A 22,879-nucleotide genomic window follows, 5' to 3' on the forward strand; every position below is an offset into this window, starting at 1 on the left:
CAGTCCATGCTCAATAATCCAGGTATACAATCCAACAATTTTCAGTCAGGTCATCTGGACAGTTTCTTTTCTTGCTGAAACATTTCACCTTCTAACTGCGTTAGAGATATTTAGCATTAGCTGTGGCAGCCATCTTGGACCGGGTTGACCCCAAAAGTAAATGTGTAGTAGATGTATATCCACTGATTACTTTCTGAGAGCTTTATTACAATTGTTTCATGAGATATTAACACTATGGACAAACTAACACACGTAGGTGAAACGGTACCACCTTTGGCGGCAGGTGACAGAGATGCAAACACTATGACATCTTTTATGTCAAACGAATGCTCAGCAACAAGTAAGAGTCAGAAACAAATCTTGATTTTAATCAAGTTGATTCTAAACAGTAATTCATGATTCAAGAGGTAATGTTACTGATGGACAGTCTCCTTAATACAAAAACTGTTGGTTAAAGGCTTCCAAACAAACCTCGACAAAAGAAAATAGCATTTTTCTGTTTTGTTTTGATTTCATTGAATAAAAGAGGAAAGTTCATGTCATCCCACATAGAACGAGGACCTGCTTGTGCTGGAGGTGTAAAACAAAAGTTTCCAGCTTGTGTATAAATGCGCAGACAGTGAAACCATTCTTGGCTGTAGTTATGTAGATCCTGTGTTGCTGGCGTGGCTCACGTATTCTCTTGACTGACTCTCTTCGTATGCGTGTCAGGGAACAGAGCCCGAATACAAACAAACGCTAAAAGGGTTCTTTTATATATATATATATTTTGGATGCGATTGCTATTTTAAGATGAAAATAATCCCCAGACTTATTGAAGTGGATGCAACGATTGGGTTTACATTTTATGATTCTATATTTGGATGACTGAGAAGAAACTACCCCAGGGGATCTTTGTTGGACTCAAATAAATAAAAATAAAAAATGCATGGATACTGTTTTCCTCTTTGACAAAAGCTTGCTTGTGTGTCTATTTTGTATTTATACATCCATTAATTTGCTTAAACTATTTCAGGTTTTTGGGAGACAAGCTGATCCATGTCTTGCTGGGCTAACCATGAATTCCAATGATTAGAAGATAGCGAATTATCCTGGGAGTGTGGGGGACTCTGGAGTAACGAAAACATACAAACATCACAGGGTGAGGTGTTTGTCAGGAAATGAGGTGCTAATCACTCCATCGCCATGTTTTGTATCCTATTTTGTCTGTATGAATGCTCGCAGGGAGTTTTAGCTTGACGCGTTTGTCTTTTATTGAATATAAAAGATAGGATGGCGCGATCAATCACCAGCCTTTTGTGGAGTTATAGTATTTCCTCTGGTTCCACCACAATCAGCAGGGAGGTTTAACTTCTCTTGGGTTGTCCTCGTGCAGTTTAATGTGGTCTAAAAGCAGGCTAAAGATGCTGACTTGAACAGCAGGAGGTGCTCTGAATCAAACACCTATCATCCGCGTGCAGGCGTGCTAACACTTAATGTTAATATTGGTCATATATAATGTGCAAAACACAGAGTGATCCAAAATGCAGGCAAAATTCCATTAGATATAAATTATGATGAAGGTAAAAACTTGTTTAAAATGAATAACGTTAAACCACAGATACAAATATTGTACCACAGACGATTACTTTGATTGGTAACATTACATGTGAAAAAACACAAACATACTGTGTAAAATGGAGACTCGCAGAGGGACAGCTTGAGATTTTTGATTTATTCATTTATTTTTACTGGGGGCGTGGGCTCTTATAGTTTGAAAAAAGATTGAAAGATCACACATAAATTGAAAACAGGGAGCCTGGTGGTGTGTCGGCATGACTAACGAGCGAGTCGCATGTTTATTTTTCTTTTTACTAGAAGGCAGAGCTCAGCGGGCGTGTTTGTTTATGCGCGTGTTAGATGGCAGGTGAAGCATAGCTGATACCAACAGAACCTGAAATAGACTTAAAACAATCGTTTGAAGCTTATGAAGTGAGGTTCTGTGAAAGCGTTGTGAGGATTTAATCTTAAAGTTGACAACAACACACACAAAAAAAGAAAGAAACTGTGCAACCCATCCACATGGTTTTGTTTGTTGTTATTGTTTGTTTTCACACCGGTACTTGGTAGTGAGACGCCAAGATGGTTCCTAGCAGTATTTCTCCAGTCGTGTGTTATTCCATGAGGCACCTGCTTGCCCCCATCACACCTCCTCAAATAAAAAAATTTAAAAAACTTGTTGCATCCCAGGATCTTTTTCTGCCATTGTAGTTTATTTTGAAAGGATTCGACAGTAGAAACTATGGTCATAGGTGAGCTCAACGTTACTGTCGCAATATGTGCATGCCCCTCCGAGACGGACCAGTGGAAATGAAGCTCTGGAAGGCTTAGCAGCATCATCTGCAGCACTCCTGTGCATTCTGGGGCACTTCCTGCAGGATTCCTATTATGTTTATGCAAGAGTAACTATGCACGGTAATACAACACCATGAGGGGTGTAAATGTGTACTGAATTGAGAGAAATCAATAGCTTGTCAGTCTGGTCAGAATTAAAGTCTGCTTTCACAGAACTGAGGACATTTAAGGAACAATAGCAAGACAATAAGTCTTCACAACAAACCTGAACTATCCTGGCAAAATAAACGGCTATATACTGCTAGATCTTCTTCACACGTATAAGAGAAACAGAGGACAGCAGATGACGTGCATACTAATGAACCACTCAGTAAATCGGCTGAAGGGAACAGGAAGACACATGCTGGACATGAACCGTTGAGTTAAAACAGTCTGGAATGTCAAGTTTCCTGTTTGTCCACCAGCATACCTGCCACACTTCTGTTGTATGGAACCCTGCAAACAGCTGTAGGGGTATTTTAGCAAAGACAAAAATATGCAGATTTGACAGACTGATTAATAATTCTTAACATGGACGAGCTCAATCCATCAAAACACAAGAAAGTTCATGGTGAACGAAGTATGCACACTGCTGCTCCAGACTGCCTGCTGGACATCAAGTGCTTTTTGCTGAAGACGTCAGCTGAATAACAAAACATGCAAACGTCAGTGTGCTCAGTAAAACACAGGAAGGATGTGAAACAGCGTGATTTCCCATGCCATCCTTGTTCTGTAAAACAAAAGCAGTAAATCAGGGTGACAGTGATGCTTCGGCACCCCTGAAACATCCATCCATCCATCCATCCATCCATTATCTTTACCCGTTTATTCCATTTTGGGTCATGGGGGTCGCTGGTGCCCATGTCCAGCAATCACTGTGCGAGGGGCGGGGTACACCCTGGACGGGTCGCAAGTCCATCACAGGGACACATAGAGACAAACGAGACAAACAACCATTCACTCTCTCACTCACACCTAGGGACAATTTAGAGTTACCAATCAGCCTAACATGCATGTTTTTGGTCTGTGGGAGGAAACCGGAGTACCCGGAGAAAACCCACGCATGCACGGAGAGAACATGCAAACTCCACCCAGAAGGCCCCTGGACCGGGGTTTGAACCAGGGACCTGTTCGCTGAGAGGCAGCAGCTCTACCAGTTGCGCCACCGTGCTGCCCCCCCTGAAACATGACGCCGCATAATCCCACAGTTCCTAACTCAGATTAAAAGTGGAGAACTTCAGTCACATTGAGAGTTTTCAGTTCTTGTTAAGCTGTCTGGACCAGTGGAACATGCAAGAGTAGGCCTGTGTGTGGGCAAAGATGTGAGAAACATTTGTATGTGTGTGTGTGAGCGAGAGAGAGAGAGAGAGAGAGAGAGAGAGAGAGCAGTGGAAGTGATTTGTCACCACCAACTGCTCATGGCTTAATAGCAATATTGCGACACAAACTGTACGATGAAATTGGCCAACAGGCCTGCTTCCTGTCTCGCTGAGTCAGGGCCAATCGCACAAGGATGATGGCATGTTTAAATAATTGTGTCTTTACAGGCAGCAGCTCTGGGGAGACTAAGCAGTGGGGGGGGGGGGGGGGGGGGTTCAGAAACCATAAAAAGACAAAGTCAAGGGGACAATGTATTGAAGCTGTTCATTTAGTGCCACATAAAATGTTATTTTACTTAAATATCCAGGTTTGTCGTGAAGAATTACGACATATTTAACTAAATAAGCATGACATCTGCTCCCATTGTGGCAGTGGTATTAAGAGGACATATTTAACTGTGAGCTTTTGGGAGAATTGTATGTGGTTTCACAATTGCTAGTTCTTCCTCTTCTTCTCCAGCTGACTGACAAGTCACACTGTCTGCAGGTTGGCAAAAACAACCCAGGGTCCTGTTCAGGAAGCACAGTTGTGGTCTTACACACCTTTCTGTTGCTTCTTAACCAACAGATCGCAGTCTGTGAGGATCCACAACTTCTCCTCCACCATAACCCTCAGCAATGGCTCCCCTCAGGGCTGTGTGTTGAGCCCCCTTCTGTTCACTCTGCTCCCATATGACTGTGCACCTACCCATCCAGGCTGTCATCTTGTAAAGTTTGCAGACAATGCAGTGGTGGTTGGACGCATCACAAACAATGAAGAGTCCAGCTACAGGCAGGAGGTGGAACACCTGGAGACCTGGTGCAGCAAGAACAACCTTCACATCAATGTGAAGAAGACGAAGGAGATGGTTGAGGATTTCAGATGGAGCAAACACACCTACCGCCCCCTGCCAGGAGTTGGCCAAAGGGGGCAGCATAATTTCCTCAAATGATCACAGTGGCTGGTTTACATATTTATGGCGGTGGCAGTGGTGGGCATGGCTCCGCTTTTTTCTGCTAATAGCGAAACTAACTTTACGTTTAGTTTATTAGCATTTTTGCTAACTTTGAAAACCTTTGGCAGAATTAGCTTCTGCTAAATTTAATTCTGGTAAATCCAAGTCCACAATTTTTTTAGACAGTTCTCCACACTAAAAGTATACAGGAGAACGGTGATATACATGGAGCGATGCTATACTGTTATATGCTATGCAGAACTAAGCAAAGATAAGAAACACCTGGTGACGTCACTGCACATTTGCGGTACCTCCCCCACCCCCAAAACACACACACACACACCACAAGCAGTCTCTGACTCATGGTGTCAGTTTACAACCAATAACAGAGACTAACATAAATGCCAAACCAAACCAGAACAGGTAAATAACATGAGAAACCCATTTTCACATTCATAAACACTGTAAACAGTCAGAAACTTTGCACACATTATTCCTACCCATCATGCTTTTCAATGCTCACACTGTCTCTGGAACATGACACATTTCACACATCTTTACTTTCATACAAACAGATACTGAGAGAATATGGATGATGACGCACAGCAACTTTAGTTTATGAATGTAGTTAACCACAAAGAGGATCACTAAAATGAGTTAATTCATTATAGTAAATGACACGAGGGAGACGTCTGACACACATTGAATGAATCGCTCTGTTTCAGCACTGCAGAGTTCTGCTCCACCTCTGGTTCCAATGGACCAGATTCATTTCTGAAAGTTCACCTCTGAACAGGACATGGATGCTGTACCTGTGATTTATGAACCGTTTTGAGTTGTGTTCACTTACAAGTTTGTCACATTACAGTCTTAGAGTGTCAGAGACAACAGTGTATGATAAAATTTAGCACTTTAGCTTAAAAAAAAATCAATTTAGTGGTTTAGCTAAATTAATTTTTTAATTAGTGAATTAGTGGTTAGCGAAGCTAACTTTTTGGTTAGCTGTGCCTACCACAGGCAGTGGCCATCTTGAATTTTGACGTGGCAACCCAGTTTTTGATAGTGGCCTTTTTTACACTTAAACGCAGCCACACACCAAAATGTCAGTCGGCACCTCAATTAATTTTCTAGTTATCTAGCTCACATTACAGACGGATGGATGCTATTTCCAAGTCCCCTCTCAAGAAAAGTAAACCATTCATATCTTATAAAAATAAACAATTTCTTTATCAGAACAGAAAAATAAATGTGAATAATTGATCTCTCTCGTCTATATTTCTGTTAGTTAATGATTTGATAACTGGTCGTCACATTGATTTATTTGGTCTTCCAGAAACCTGGCTACAAGAGGGTATTGTTAATATAAATGAATCTGCAGCTAGACTAATGAAGAATTGTTTCTCTGCTGAGCCTTACAGCCCTATAACTTGATGATTCTTTAAAAATAAAATTATTACAATTAGGGAGAAAAATTAAATTTTTTACTACTGCCTCTGATTCCCTATAAATGAAACAGCTTGAGAAGTGTCACTACAACCTGATTTGTATTTGGAAGGTTTTAGTCCTGTTAAGCTCTTTGAATTCTCAAAAATAATTGCTTCATCCAAACCATTAACGTGTCTGCTAGATCTTGGCCCAACTAGACTTTTTAAAGAGCTCTTTCCTGTGATTAATATCCCCATTTTGGACCTACCTAATCTATCTTTGACAAATGGTTATGTACCCCAAGGCTTTAAGGTGTAATTAAACTTTTACTTAAGAAACCTGATCTCAGGAGTTCTGGCCAGTTCTAAACCTATATCCAATCTCCCATTTATTTAATAAACTATTGAGAAAATAGTTGCAAATCAATTGTGCAATCATCTGAACAAAATTAAACTGTGAAGAGTTTCAGTCAGGTATTAGAGCTCAACATAGTACAGAAACAGCACAAGTCAAAGTATTCTCACGGCCTTAGACGGTGGACTTTTGTCCATACTTGTCCTGTTAGACCTCAGTGCTGCATTCGATACGGTTGCTCTCAATATTGTATTACAGATCCTTGAACGTGACATTAGGATCACAGGAAAGGCTCTAAAATGGTTTAGATCATATTTCTTTAATAGATTCCAGTTTGTCCATGTAATATTGAACCTTCTTCATACACCAGAGTTAATCACAGCGTTCCTCAGGGTTCAGTGCTTGGACCAAATACTCTTTACCTTATACAGTATATGCTTCCATTTGGTAATGTTAAAAAAATAGCAAAACCTGAATGACTTCTGATGTTTTGTATTGAAGCTCACACAAGACAGAGGTCATGGTTTTTGGAGCATGTTAGCAATAAACTTTGCAGCCTTTCACTTCCTCTGGATGTCACTAATTTGGCCTCCAGTTCTAATATAAAAAACCTTGATGGTATTTTTGATCAGGATGTCTTTTAACCTCCACATTAAAAAAGTTACAAGGATCGCTTTCTAACACCTGAACAACATCACTAAAATTAGAAACATATTTTCCCAAAATGATGCAGAAAAACTGGTCCATGCATTTATCACTTTTAGACTGGACTATTGAAAATCTTTATTGTGTCCAAAAAACTCAAAACAGTCTTCAGTTGATCCAAAATATTGCTGCTAGAGTTCAGATTAGAGTGAAAAGAAGAGATCATCTCTCTCCAGTTTTAGCTTCTCTCCATTGGCTCCCTGTCAAATTCAGAACTGAATTCAAAATCTTACTACTAACCTACAAAGCTCTCAACAACCTAGCTCCATCTTATATTACAGATCTTATTATTCCATATTTTCCTAAAAGAGTATTTCACTCCCAGACTGCAGGTTTACTTGTGGTTCCTAGAGTTTCCAAAAGCAGAATGGGAGGAAGATCTTTCAGTTCTCAGGCTCCTCTCTTGTGGAACCAACTTCCAGTTTCTGTCCGTGAGGCTGACACGTTGTCCAGTTTTAAGACTTTCCTTTTGATAAATCCAGATAGTAGGAATATTCTGTGCATTAGCAAAATAAATAATGATCCAGTGGACACATTTCAAATGAAACGCTCAGAAATTAGATGCACATCTGCAACTCATTAACTTTCAGAGTTAACCCAAACACAAAAATGACAGTTATTTAGTCAGATTTACAGATATTGAGCTAACATTTGGTGAGGTAGTAGCTGAGGATAATGCTCTGAATGCTAACAGGTCATTGGGAGATTTCTGTTTACAACTGTTATCCAAGGCAGCAGGTGATATGAATTCCTTCAAAAATGTTCGTTTCAGTCATCTTTAAGAGAGGATAGGATATGAGGAGTCACTGTGCTGTTCTCAGTACCAGCCACGACATGAAAACACAACGTTTTCAAACAGCCTAACATCAGTAAACTCTGAAATTCTGTGCGTCTTTTGATTTTGGTGTGCCATTCCAAGATTACCAGTCTGCACCCATTGACACCTTTCTGGGGGTCCCCTGGCTACAGTCAAACTTTAGAGTCATACATCTTAAATTTTGCTTTATGGCAGAAAAAAAAAACAGATAATGGTTGTAAAGCACTGGTCTGCTACGTCTCCTAAAATGCCTGAGCTTGTAAATATTCCTCGACAGCAGCTGGCACAGGAAGCCAGATGAGGTGATTATTCTGATTATTGTGCTGACACAGATTAGGCCAGCTGACAGCAGGTCCCAGGGGATCAGCAGAAACAGTTAATGCTCAGGTGCACTGTGTGAGTTACAGGACTCATTTAGACAGATTTCAGTGTGCATTTCTTGAGGTCACGAGCAGAATCTTGCTGCAGGGCATGCTAGGGAATAGAACTCCTGCATGAACAGCTAGTTTTCTCACCCCACCCCCCCTTCTTTAAAATGGTCTGTTTTCACTGATTCAAGTGATGACCTACCTTGATCAGACTGCTGCGTCGAGGGATGGTGGCTTTGCGTGCTGAATCAGAGTTCTCCCACGTCTGGGACTCGCAGCCGGACTCGTTCTGGATCTGGAGCCTCCTGACGTCCGGCGCGCTGCAGTTCCCGTTGGACACGGGCTCTCCTCCCCGGTGCGCCTCCGCGCTGCTCGCTCCCCCGCACGCAGCCTTCCAGCCAGCAACCGGTGGGCCCGCGTCGCTCTTCTTCCTGGCCCCAGACTCAGCCATGGAGGAGGAGGCGCTGGCGGACTCTCATGAAAGGCGACGGGGCGCACGGAGCGGCGGCGGGCGCGCCATCGTGGAAGAACGACCTCCGCCGCCAACAAGAGAGCACAGGAAACTTCCCTCGCTCTCCCTCTCTTTCACCCACACACACTTTTACACACATAGAAAGACACACAGAAGGGGGAGGCGACAGCTGGGCGACAGAAATGACCGACACACCTCCCAGCTCTGCGCCGCCACATCTGGATGTGCGCCTGCGTTCTGCGCCTCTCCGCCGCTGCGGACTTAAAACCCTCAGCTGGATAAAACGTGACATTTCTCACGGCCAAACTTCATGCTTCCTGCCAGACACATTGGTGAGTGGCAGGAAGCATGAAGTCATCATGGAATCTGAACAGTGATTTCACTTAAAAGGCCTCAACATACGCTGTACAACCATGATTGGTGTGAGAAGTTTCAAACCTGTCCAGTGGTTCAAGGGATATTTTGCTAACAGACAGGGTTGACCCTAACAATTAATGCCAAAGCTGAGTATGCGTTGGGAATGATGCTCAGTCACTACCACAGACAAATGTATAAACAGTGAGAAAGAGGAGGGTAGAACGAGGTGAACTTACAAAAACAAAAGTGTTGCAGATATGAATCCTCATACAAAGATGAGAAAACAAGGGACATGACAAAAAAAGAGCTTAAGACTAAAAGCAGGATGGGTAAGTCAGACCAGGAGGTTATCAGAGCACACTGACTCACTAGCAGGAGCCGCTGAGTCAGCTATTACCACAGCAACACAGTTAAATCTAAGTGCATGTCCAACACCAATATAAACTGACCATTACAGTCACTTCAGTTATAAAATTATTAATGACCACAGGTAAATTACAATTTTAAATTTCCACTTGTGGGACTAGGCAGCACGGTGGCTCAGTTGGTAGAGCTGCCGCCTCACAGCGGTGGTCGCCCTGGTTCAAATCCCAGCTGGGGGGGCCTTTCTGGGTGGAGTCTGCATGTTCTCTCCGTGCTGCGTGGGTTTTCTCCAGGTACTCCAGTTTCTTCCCACAGACCAACAACATGAATGTTAGGCTGATTGGTAACTCTGAATTGTCTCTAGGAGTGAGAGAGTGAATGGTTGTTTGTCTCGTTTGTCTCTGTGATGGACTGGAGACCTGTCCAGGGTGTCCCCCGCCTCTCGCACAGTGACTGATGGATATGTGCACTAGTGACCCCCGTGACCCAAAAAGGAAGACGTGGGTAAAGATAACGGATGGATGGACCTAGTTTGTTGGACAAAAAAACAAAGTAGAGAAAACTGCATGACTCATTGATTTCTCATTGATAGGTGATTTCTGATCAAAGTGACTGGATTATAAAAACACTTCAAGTGGAACTATAAGCCTGACTGTTAAGCTGCTCTGGAGCAGGCAAACTTCACAGAATAAATCTTCAAGGTAACTTGTGTGACAAAGCTTTAGAAAAAACAAATCAAGGACAGATAGGTTAAACCAGTATCAATCTTGGCCTAATCTCCTATTTAAAAAAATGTGACAATACACTAATGCAAAATATATATATATATATATATATATTCACACATTCATAAAATATTCAATCTAAAGGTTGCTATTGCTGCAAAACTGATGGAGTCTCTGTAAACACAGACTGAATAAAGAAGTGAAACTGTCAGCATGAGGCTGCAGTCCGACTGAACTCTGTTAGAAACACAACAGCTGTCAGCAGCAGATGATAACGTATAGATTTAAGGTGTCCATTATCTTGTAGTTTACGGTGGATTAACATTGAACTCAGATGCCAAATAAACGGTGACTGAACAAGTGTTAAATAAAGAGAACAATCGGTAAACACTGGCATGTATACAGTGTATATATAACCCAGTAGTGCCAGTCACCAGACATCTGATGTGAAGCATCTCATTTCCATAAAGATTTGGTTAAACTTAACCTCGCGTGAAAACAAGTACGAGTAATTTGTGGAGATTATTGCTATATTGTTCATTTTGTTTGGTCAAAAAAGACAATAGCTTTTGTACGAATGCTTAATTTCTGAATTAGGTTGTAAATTTGCAGCAAGGCCGTTAGGGACAGTGAAGAAAGACAGTTTGTTATCCTGAACTTATCTGCACTCAGCTTTTAGGCCTTAAACTGGACAATCATTTTCCAGATACTGTTTTGCTTTTTAAGTTACAACACACGGTTATGCATGTGTAATGTGACCACTGCATTAGATTTTGTTTTTAAAAACTGCACAGAGACTGTGCTGCACACAAGTAAAGACTTTGATCCGTTTGATCCAGATTTGCTTTTGCTGCCACCTAGTGTTCATCTTGATGTATGCGTCTGATGAGTTGACAGGATCAGTTAATGGAGGGTGCAATTACTCTTTTAAAAGTTGTAAATATATATTTTATTGTCAAGGCCTAAATTGTAACCCACCACACTTTCTGAAAAAAATTAAAAACATGTTAATGATCATAAAAAATGCTTCACTGTAGTGACTTTGGTCCCAATTTTACACAGACAAAATGAGTTGTTTAGTATATAAAAATAAACAAGTTACTTATATTATATGTATTTGTGTGGTGTAAACCACCTATATATAAAGTACATTTAGGAAATACATTTTACATGCATTTCAAGTTATGCCAACTTTTATTCATATAATTTCTTCTATGAAGACTACATGTGGCAGCAATGTTTTTTTTTTATCTTAGTTTGGTTATCCATTATGTCTCCTGTCAAATATATTTAAATGCTGAAGCTTTGATAGAAAAAGAACAGCAGTCTTTTCTAGTTTTGCAAAAAGACGTATATTTTTTTGGCTGACTGTTAGTCATCTAACTGGCAGAGGCATGCCACCCCTCGGTTGATCCAGTGTTTGTGTGGCTTGTCAGACTTTAGCTCAATGGACAGGACGTAGTTGGTAGAGTGGCCAGTGGTGGACAGTGTACCTCGACGAGCGCGGGTTTTCTAAACAGGACAAACATACATGTTCTCGTGCTGAAACGTGTCCATCTCTCCAGGTTTGAGCTTGAAGATGGGCAGAGAGTCAAACAGGATCTTAGGTAAAGACTCTCCGATTACCCTGGTCTGCCTGTCCCAACGCGCCCCTTCCATGAAGAGACCCCGAACATATGCCCCGTCCTCAGGCTTCTCCTCTATGTGGGTCTCCTCTTTGGTTACCTGAAAAGCAGTCAAGAGTATGAATATAAATATCCCTAACGTATTTGAAAAATATGACAAGAAGACTTGGGATCAAATACACACCTCAAATTCAAATCCAGTAGTCAATTGGGATGGTGTACTTCCTGGCAAAGTTCTGGGACACTCCAGTAAGAAACGACTGGATGAAATAAAAGCCTGAGAGCCAGAAGACTGAAGGTAGGCCTTTGTCGATCCACTCCTGTCCAGACCTACAAATTATTAAATATTATTATTTTAAAGATGATTTTAACAGTTTTCAGAACAATACCTTCAGATTGCGCAAGCTGTACATATAGTCACTGAATTCTTAGGACATTCACTCAGAAGTCATATTCCAAATATTCTCAAGGTCTCCTTAGACAATATGACTCAAAGTGATCATAAAACTTACTTGAAGGAGCTGTAGCCTGCTTAACAGATCAGTCACGTAGCTCCCGAGCGCTTTGAGTGAAGGGTACGACTTCGCTGCCCACATTGCGGGCACCTTTCCCACCAGCATGCTGTTAAAAACGTTCTCCAGCTCAGAGGACATAACGATCTGTCCCTTCAAAGCTTTGCAGATGTTTACCATGCTTGCACGCACCACTTCTGTAAGTGTAATAAGAGAAAGGACATGTTCGTTATAACAGTATTTGGATGTGCATTGACAGAAGTTATTACCTGTTGAAGCGGATGAGTTCCTGCCTCAGCACCGTGTTCATAGACTCTTCATACAGGACTGGGTACTTCATCAGCACCGTTTCTATGTCAAAGTCTGCAGGCAGCTTGGATAAAATGTCCTCTGCAAGTCCCTCCATTATTTCCTACAAGATTAAAAATAAAATAAAAAACACACAAAGTGTGATATAATGTAAAGCAGGGGTGTCTAAAGTGCAGCCCGGGGGTTATTTGTGGCCATCTCTTTGATTTTGTGTGGCCTGTCACTGCAATTGCCCGCAATTGTATAATTTTTGCCCCCGGGCTTAAGTTGGTGATATTTATGAGGGGTGATGTTTTTTGTAATTTCTGAATTTTATCACAAATTTCAGGATGAAATATTCTTAAAATGTGCAATAATAAGTATATGAATACTTTTGTCTTTATTTAACCACTCTTCCTTTTTTATTTTTGTGCCAAACAGTTGGAACACCACTGGTCTAAAGGGATAGTCGTGTTTTATTAGAGATTGACACAAATATGGACTTATTCAGCAGATTATATTGATCATTTTGTTTGATGGCTCAATAGTTTCAGTGCAGAATAATTTTAGGTCTGCCCAGAGATGCTCTACTGGGATTAGATCCAAACTCTGTTTATTTGCAGCCATTTCTCCTCTTTTTCAATTAATCTTACAGCTTCTGTCATGGGAAAAATCTCCCTATATGTTACCATCACCACGTTCTACTGAAGAAACAACATGTGTGATATCTACCCTCATGACATAGGTTGTTCTAATTGTTAATGTTAGGTTCTCTTGGGCCTTTTAGTGAAACATTTAGAGTTTTTTATTTGTTCATGTTGACACACACCTTAAACCGTAAGACCTTTTATGGTCACATATGTCCTTTCCCTCATCCTGTTAACATATGCCAAAACATTTAAAGTCAAAGTCAGTTATTTCATGCAACACACTAGAGGAGACTTGGCCCCACCGCCCGTCTGTCTGGGCAGAGTCAGCAGTACTCCTTCCAGCAGCTGATTGGTCTCTTGATTGTCCTTGGTGATGTCAGCGTTGCTATGAAGTCCAAAGACACTGGGATCAGCACAAATTGTCAGCCTTCGAATGTAGTTAACGTACGTCTAGATATAAACACAATCATTTTCTACATCACATATAATAATAACGTCAATTTTAAACAAAATATAATTTCATAATTACCTAGCTAGGTTAATAGTGAGTCTGAAATCAACACTGAAAAGATTGCATAAGGCAGTGTTACAGTGAAACATCAATGAGTCATGAAGCTGAGCTCTGACACGTACCTCATAGGGTCCATGAGCAGGAACATAATACAGATCACCCTCACACAGTTGGCAGCACTCCTGCTTTATCAGCTCCCAGCTGTAGAAGGTGGACAGGAGCGACAGCAGCAGACGTCTGTCTTTATCGTCCGTCACCCTGCCTCCGTAGTTGCTCTCACCTGCGAGAAATGTGGTCCAACTTAGCCTTATCACGTTCTAACTTTATGTAAGCATCAGGTGATTTGTGTTAAAGGGAATAAATAAAATCAGACAACTTCTCACAGGCCTAGAATACAAATTTCACATTCAAAAATGACCCACACTAGTCAGAATATCAGTTTTCCTGTATGTTGTTGATTTGAATTATTGCCCTGCTGAGAAAACACATGAAACTCACCTGTGAGATACGTGAGCGCCTCAAGTGGAACCTCATCATAATCATCCAGGAACATTTGGATCTGCCTGGTACTGATTTGCAGGTCTGACTCATTGAACTCGTAGGGAATATTCCAGCCTGACAGAAGGAGGTAGAAACACAAGAAGGCACAGTTACCATACCATTTTATTTATAGAGCACTTAAAACAGCTACAAGGCCAACCAAAGTGCTGTACAGACAGAACAACAGACAACACACGAAGCAATATATAAAATGAAGTAAATCAGAATAAAAGCCAAAGGTTCTTCTCTCCTGCACCAGAGCGTGGAAAAAAGTGAGACTAAACAGGAGCTTCTGCCAAATCACCTGTTTTTTGGAGGTGTTAGGGTCAGAGATGGGGTGGTTAAGGTAGGAGCGCAGCAGGTTGGCTCTGATTCCTTTAGGAGGCTCATTAGTCATTTTCAGCCCATTCTGCAAGATGCTAACTGGGAACTTGTCTGATGGGTAGCTGGTTAACCACAATCTAACAGAAGAGCATACATATTTATATATTTTACGGACACTAATTATATTTAATGTTAAAAATGTGTATAGAGAGTGTTACTGAAGCGAAAACTTGGGTGTGTGTTCTCTGGGCTGATGGTTTCCTCACAGATTCTCTCTAAGGTGGACATCCAGCTAGTCGCCAGGTGACAGTTCTGCAGAACCTCTTCTTTCCCTCCCTGATCTTGTCCCTCACCTCAGTTTGTGCTATCCTCATTTCCTCCCTGTCCCCACTCCTGAAGGCAGTCTTACATGCCTTGATGTCCTGGTGACCCATGGTTTATTGTTGGGAAAGCAGCAAACTGTTTTTGTGGGGATTGTATAATCCATGCAGAAATTAATATAATCCATAACACAGAGTCCATGAGTGTGTGAATGTCTTGCCCATGTGCATCACAGAATGATGACAGAAAAGTTAACAAACATATACAAAGACAAAAAATAATAATTCATTAAAGTATAGTATGTCTTGTTCTTACTAACCTAGCAGACAAGGGAACAGCTTCATTAGACTGTAGACCAAGTGGATGGGAGATGTCTGGACCACAAAGCAGCACTCTCCATCCATGAAATCCAGACAGGGCTGAACTAACCAATCAAACAGGTCTATAATCTATAAGGCAAAGGATTAAAAAAGATAAGAAGAACGCATAACATAAACACCATGTATGAACAGTATAAATTAGCCAATTAAAATATGTTTTTATGTAAACTAACCAGCTGTTTATGTTCAGCATCCAAGCTTCCAGGCAATGTATTCATGTACGAATCTCTTAAAGACGCTCATCCCAGCTGCTGAGCTTCCATGTAGATCATACCACACCTTTTGACAGAAAGCTGCATGTAAATTTCAAATAAACCTAAATGTTTTGGCTTATTTTTAAATGCAAAAGCGCTGCATGATCATGGTCATAGCTGCTTACCTACTGACAGTAGCAGGAGAGGCTTGTTCCAGGTCAGCAGGTTCAAAGATCAGACTCATCTTGGGACTCATCTGAATGATCTCACCACTCATCAGACAAAGCTAGTAGAGCAGCGGGTTTTTTTTTGTTTGTTTGTTTCTTTCTTTCTTTTTAACAAAAGTTTAGTGACTAGCCTCCTCCCACCACCACCAATAAAAAATATCAATACTTTCTTATTGTCATCCAAAACGGTATTCATGTTCTCGATCCAGACTGCATCGATTGGGCCATCAAAAACAATCCACTGTCGATTCTCTGAAGTGGAAGGAGCTTGATTCCTGAAGGAGGTGGCCAAGGACACCATCAGACCACTCATGGCTGGTACAGTTGGCCCATGGTGATAGCCTTGGGGTTGATGATGCAATAAGTAACTGCAAACTCCTCCATCAGATTAGCTAAAAAAGGACAATTTGACAGCATAAAGCATCACGAATAATCAAAAAAAAAAAAATCTAAGGTAAACATTTAATCAATATTTTAGTCACTGTTAATGGAATACAAGTGAATCAAAATGCTGCAGTAACAAAATCATACAGATAAGTACATTTAAAATAAACTACTGACTCCAACCAAATAAAGACCAACCTTCATGAAGGTCTTCGAGAGCAGCAGCAAGAACTTTATAAGCAGAAGTCTTTCCTCCAAGAGGGTCTCCTATCATAAAGCCATGACACACTAACATCATCTCATACATCTAAGACATACAAAATGAAAAAACTCAGTTGTTAGAACATTTATGTTTTGGGCAACCTCTATATGTGTGAAATATTAGAGAGCAATACTCTTTCTCAATACCTGGATGATTTTCCCAATGAACCATGGGACAGGCTGGAGGTTAAGTTTTACAATATTGTCATTTAGTACTTTGAGGAGGAGGTCATAGTCTGGTTTAGGAGCACAACTCCAGGAAACAAATCAGAGATGATACCCTGTGGTCCACAGAAGGGAAATAATAATTAAGGGGGACCTAATTTAGGATAAACACCAAGTTAAAATGTAAAGGTTGACACCTGAAACAATGGCACATCCTGTGCCAGAAACTTTGCCATGTTGACATCCATCAGTGCCCTCAGTAGCAGCACGCTCTCATTCTCCCGAGGTTACTTCAGCTTAAGATTCCCAGCTGCAGTCAGCACAGACTTGACAGCTCGCATGCCGTAGTCATAGTGGTACTGTGAAGAAAGCTGCTCAGAGCATAAACGGTACGTGGCCACAATCTTCTGTGAGAGACTGCAAGAAAATACTGTGAATTAGATGTTTGACAATATGAAACAACTAATAATACATTCACTGAAATGGTTTTGCTAAAAATTCTGTCTCAAACCTGCGAGACTCAATGAACCCCATGGAGAATAGTGAGATCTCACCAATGAGACCATAGTCTGGAACCATCATAGCAACTGTACGAAAAAGAGCCTACAGGACAAGGTTGCTAGGTAAATATTCAATTTAAATTCAAGGCTTCTGTATTGCAAACCTTTATTGTACTGAACATATTACCATACCATACCAATTTATTTATATAGCACTTAAAACAGCAACAAGGCCAACCAAAGTGCTGTACAAAAGAAAACAAACATGCACAGCGGACAGGAAAACATAAAATAGAAATACAGATACAAATAGCAGCAGAAGCTAACTAAAATGGCCAACAGAGTAGAGAACAGACCGGACCAAAACAAATCACAACGTGTTAAAGGCAAGCGAATAGAAGTGGGTCTTCAAGTGAGACTTAAAGACTGAGAGTGTGGGAGCCTGCCGGACACTCAGTGGCAACTCATTCCACAGTCATGGACCTGCAACAGAGAAAGCCCTGTCACCTCTGAGCTTACGACGGGTTTCTGGGACTGAGAGAAGCATCTGGTCTGCTGACCTCAGAGAGCGCGGTGGGACATATGGCTGCAGAAGATCAGTGAGATAGGATGGGGCGGAACTGTTCAGTGATTTAAAAACATACATGAGAATTTTGAATTGGATCCGAAGGTGAATGGGTAGCCAGTGCAGGGAGGCTAAAACTGGCGTGATGTGCTCTCTATAGCCTGTACCAGTTAAAAATCGGGCTGCAGCATTTTGGACCAGTTGTAGACGAGCAATGGAGGACTGACTGATTTCAAACAGAAGTGAATTGCAGTAATCAAGCCTAGATGTTATGAAGGCGTGGATCACTGTCTCAAGGTTCTTCTTGGAGAGTATAGGCTTCAGTATTAGTTTGATCTGCACCTTTGGATTATCAGGAAGCTCAGCCCTGCCTGCATAACCAGGGTTCATGGTAATGAAGACAGAACAGGTTGGACTGAGGAAAATCTCTGTTCCCTCAAATTCATTCAAACTTTATTTAGACAGCCATTGAGCCTCGAGGACTCATTTACAAGAGAGACCTGATTTCTTGAGACCTGAAATAGAAAGGTCTTCAGATTTTTGGCAATAGCCTGTTGTATACAGAGCACCTGCTGAGCCACCACAGAGAGTACCTCCACCTATGGCACAAACACACCCAGTTTACTTAGTTGAACTTTGACAGTCTTGTCTGCAGCGCAGTAAATACACATTTTTAAAGACGAGAAAATGTTGTATAAAGTACCAAAAGTTCAACAAAAAAATTAAATTTTATATTTTCAAATAGCATTTAATAAATGTTTGATAAAGCATTATATTAACTAGAAAAACTAAAGGGACAATGTTTTATGTCTCTAGGTCTTGCTTTAAAGGATAATGTTTTCGAATTTAGTGGCATCTAGTGGTACAACAGTATATTGCAACCAACTGAATTTTCCTTGCATCGTCTTACTCTTAAAAATGTACAAAAAAACTGCAAAATCTCACTTTGAAACCAGTATTTATTTTGTCCCCTCTAGGTCAATAAAAATGGAAGTGCAACAATTGAAAGACCTGTGACCACACCTAAATGTTTGGTTAGTTACTGATTTGTGAAGCCACATTTAACCATAATATAAAAATGTAAATATAGTGATTTATCATTTTCATGTGGAGCATATTTTAAATAAATATGTTTTACTCTATATGACAGACTTTGGTAGGCAAACAACTCATCATCAAACTGTTAGTAACAGTATATTTATAAAAAATAGCTTGAATATAAATAAAGTAATTCCTTGCATTTTTCAGCCTGGAAAAAAATTTAAAAGAAAAATCACATTGTCTGTGTAGAAATGAATTATTTCAACAATTTACATTATTAACATACATTTTTTTGAAAAAGAATCATGTTTGAAGACATAAAAATGCTAAATAATTCTAAAATTTCAAGTCAAAAAAAAAAAAAAAACATACTTTAGTAATATAAGTAAATGTGGTCAATCTAAGAAATGGCTACAGTTGCACAGATCATTTTCAGTTTTACTTTAATGTAATATTTTGATGAGAGTGACTTTATTGCAAAAGTTCTGCAATCTGATTAAAAAAGTTAAATTTTGCTCAAATCTAAACTCATCTTTACGTCACTGGTTGGAGCCAATAGTTGAGTTTCATCAAAAACGTGGTTTCAAGCAAAAAACATCAATCTATGCATTAATATATACATTTTGTTCTTCTATTTAGTTAAAAACAGGTATGGTTTTCACCTCACACATGCACAACACACCACTGAACTCACCTCAATACGATTGAACTCATCAAAGCAGGCCCAAGCTCCAGACTGAGCCAGTCCTTTGAAAAACTTACTCATGGCTTTGTAATCCAGACCATCGGAGCAGTTAAACACTACACACTAGAAATAAACAATAGTTTTGATATCAGTGTTAGGAAGCAAAAAGGACAAACAAAAATGCTGCACAGTATTTTACCTGTTTAGCCACAGCTTTGGCCAGATCTTTGGTGGTCTCTGTCTTACCAGTTCCTGCATGTCCCTCAGCAGCTCCACTTCAATGCGCCAATTTAAGTCCTAACATATTACAAAAGCAATGGGAAAAAAAAAACAATATCAAATAAAACAGTTGCAGCATCTTATTTCTAATTACCGTGCTCATTTATGACTCTAACACAATAGGAGCACATTTACTGAGTTACCTGTAGCAGCGATCAGTTAGCGGGGTGATGACCAGACGTGGAGAATTGCCCAGATATTCATAACCATATTTCAGGCAGGTGGTAATCATGCGTAGCATCACTTCTCCGTCCTCCCAGAAGTAACGCAGCTGAGAAATCCACGCAAAGTCGTTGAGGGAGGAGATGCGGTGCTCAGCCAGGTTCGCCACAACATCTCGAGCTAGCACAGGACAAATCATTGAAATTAAATCTAAATTAAGTTAAAAAAAAACACACAATCTCCATTATATATTTAGGACATTTAGTATTTCATTATTACCATGAACATCAATCACAGTAAGAGCACCAAGGGTCATTGGGGTCCATCCTGACAGCTTCCTCGCACCAGTTCTCCAATATCAGCAATCTGTGCATTGCACTTTTTCACATAGGCCTTTGGAAAGTAAATCACACCATGTGAAACAAAAATATAACAAAATGTCATCTTTTAAGACATTTTGTAAAACTAGCAGATGGGTTTAACAACTGACATGCAGAGAGTTGGTTTGGATGGCCTCAGACACTTCGCTGGTCCAAAAGATGGAGGAGGCACAAATGACAACTTGGCCCGACCACTGCAGCACCCACTGCTTCCGAGGCACCTAAAAAAAAAAAAGTCAAAAGAAATGATGATGATGCAGATTTAGTACTTTAGTAGCTTTTCTTTAAGAATTCGGTGCTGTTCTAAATCATTGCATGTTTCGTTTAAAAACACACCTTAAAAATAAGTCAATTAACATTTAAATTAAAGTAAGAATTCAAGATACCTGGTGTAGGGACACATCAAGGTTTTTCTACCATCAACTTTTATTCTTTTGATACTTTGAAAGTAAGACTGACTCTCATTCCCAAAGCTGGACAGACAAAAAAAAAAACATGTTAAACAAAATGAATAACAAAAATCTGTTATTGCAATTAATTGCACACCTGTTATTATGATTTCAGCAAAGCTGAAAGGCCCTTTGTATGAGAACCTTTCCATCTGACCTTTGAACTATAACATCTGAAGCGTTATGTGCATCTCTTCCTAAAAGGGAGGATGCGTCCTGCAGTCTTAGCGTGTGGTAAATAACCCCATTGTTCCTCAAGGACTCTTTTGCCATTCCACAGTAGAAATCATTTTTCTGAACAATTTCAATTTGGGTTCTCCTGAACACAATTGAATGTTTCGCTGTAAAACTGCTGTGAAATAACTTGTTTACTTCATTCTCAGTTCAATACTCAGTTTGAATCACGCATAAGAGAAAGTAGATGTAAAACTGGTAATCAGAGGTTTCAACTGTGTTTGCATAAGTTCTAATGAAAATGTTCATGGATGAGTAAAAACTGCTTAGAAGTTTTGATTATCCTGCTGTATATTGAGTATTTACCAAAGCAGAGTAAATTAGCCTTTTTTTTATATATATAATGTTATTAAAGTTCAAATGAAACAGTAACCTGAAACAAAGGTCCACCCTTTTTGTTTTGATTGGGTCGACCATCAATATCGTAACGCCCTCCAAGTCAAAGAAAGTTATTCTGACGTTTAGTTTAGAGCAGTCTTGGGGAAGCTTTTGAAGAAGAAAGGTCAAACAATCAGAAATTTATGCCAGAAGATCCTTGTCACCAGAAGGAGAAAGCGCAGCCCTCCGGGAGCCCATCAACTGACCCCCATCGGGAGCCAGATAACTAGCGACTCCAGATTTCAGCTGATGTCCAGTGTCGAGGGATATCCCACCTTCGGCTCTTAACTCATCTCAAGAGAGTCCCTGGTAACCCTCGGGCGGTTGAACGAGAACTTCAAATCGGTAGGAAAAGCTGCTCCTTCTCTCTCTGCTGGTGTCTGATGACCAAGATAAGAAGTTGTCCAGTCTAAACAAAATTCATCATTATTAATTAGAATTAAGTTTTCCTAAATTGACAAATCACCTCTAGCCAAAACACCTCATTTAGTTAACTTTATAGATGATAATTTACTCTGCTTTTTCACCATATTAAAGTTTAGAAGATAATTCCATAACCTCTTTTTGTGTTGTCAATTAAAGCCATTATTCATGCTTCAGCTAGAATCGTGATTTTGATCACTTATATTCATCAAAATCAATAATAAACCTCACAAAATTATACTTTGACGCAAAGCGTTTTATTATATATGACATTTGAATTTAATACGAAAAGAACTCAATAGTGAACTAAAACTTGAATCTGATTTAATACTTTGTAATTGTCTTGCTTAAGAACCGGAAAGCAAGTGGTGCCCCTTCAGAATAAAATTACTAATAAAAATGTAACTATCTGAGGACCCTTCCCTCTACACTCGGCATAATCAATCACTCCTTGATGGATGATATGCTGAACACTTTGAAGCATCAGGCTCTCTACCTGCAGCAGACATTTCTCTATCATACCCTCAAATGGTCACAGCATGAATTCCCAACAAGAGTTAATCCACTGCCCAGTGAAACTCTGATAACAAAGCAACAAAGTCCATGCTCAATAATCCAGGTAGAAAATCCAACATTTTTCAGTCAGGGCATCTGGACAGTTTATTTTTTTTTTGTGCTGAAACATTTCGCCTTCGATCCAGAAGGCTTCATCAGTCAAGGAAACACAACAAAACTGATTCTTCCCCCAACAGCTTTCTCCAAAGTGGAACAAAGTGGCACCTCCTTTTCAACTCATTTGGGATTTGGGGCTGTAGCTGAAGTATTTGAGCTTTTGAGGTGTTAATCAGCTGCTCCTGGTTGTTAAAAAAACACCTTGTTGCCATGGTTATGCACCATAACAAAAGCCCAAAAGTAAAAAGCTTTCAGTAAAAGTCCTTCCAGCTGCACATCAACTGATACCAGAGTAAATAATCATCTGAAAAAAAGCTATTTACATCCAGAAAAAAGAGGAATTATTTTCAAAAGCAATAACTCAGAATGAAAGTAACACAGAGCTACAACATGCAGCCACCCCGAGCGGTGTAATTCTAGAATTATACAAGTATAATTATACTAGAACTATATATA

The 22,879-nt window shown here is 40.1% G+C and overlaps 1 protein-coding gene and 1 pseudogene across 1 annotated transcript in view; both read right to left on the minus strand.

The window, feature by feature from the left end:
- The window catches only part of LOC119425625 (inactive phospholipase C-like protein 2), a 35,204-nt gene extending 26,336 nt beyond the window's left edge, over positions 1-8,868 (minus strand). The window contains exon 1 of the mRNA XM_037693160.1: positions 8,559-8,868. Within this exon, the coding sequence (XP_037549088.1) occupies positions 8,559-8,807 (249 nt within the window). The 5' untranslated portion in view covers positions 8,808-8,868. The remainder of the gene's footprint in view (positions 1-8,558) is intronic.
- Positions 8,869-11,644: 2,776 nt separating this feature from the next.
- LOC119426092 overlaps positions 11,645-22,879 on the minus strand; it is a 16,503-nt pseudogene continuing 5,268 nt past the window's right edge.

The sequence above is a fragment of the Nematolebias whitei genome, chromosome 19, assembly GCF_014905685.2.
Source record: "Nematolebias whitei isolate Nwh7 chromosome 19, NemWhi1, whole genome shotgun sequence".
Taxonomy (NCBI): domain Eukaryota; kingdom Metazoa; phylum Chordata; class Actinopteri; order Cyprinodontiformes; family Rivulidae; genus Nematolebias; species Nematolebias whitei.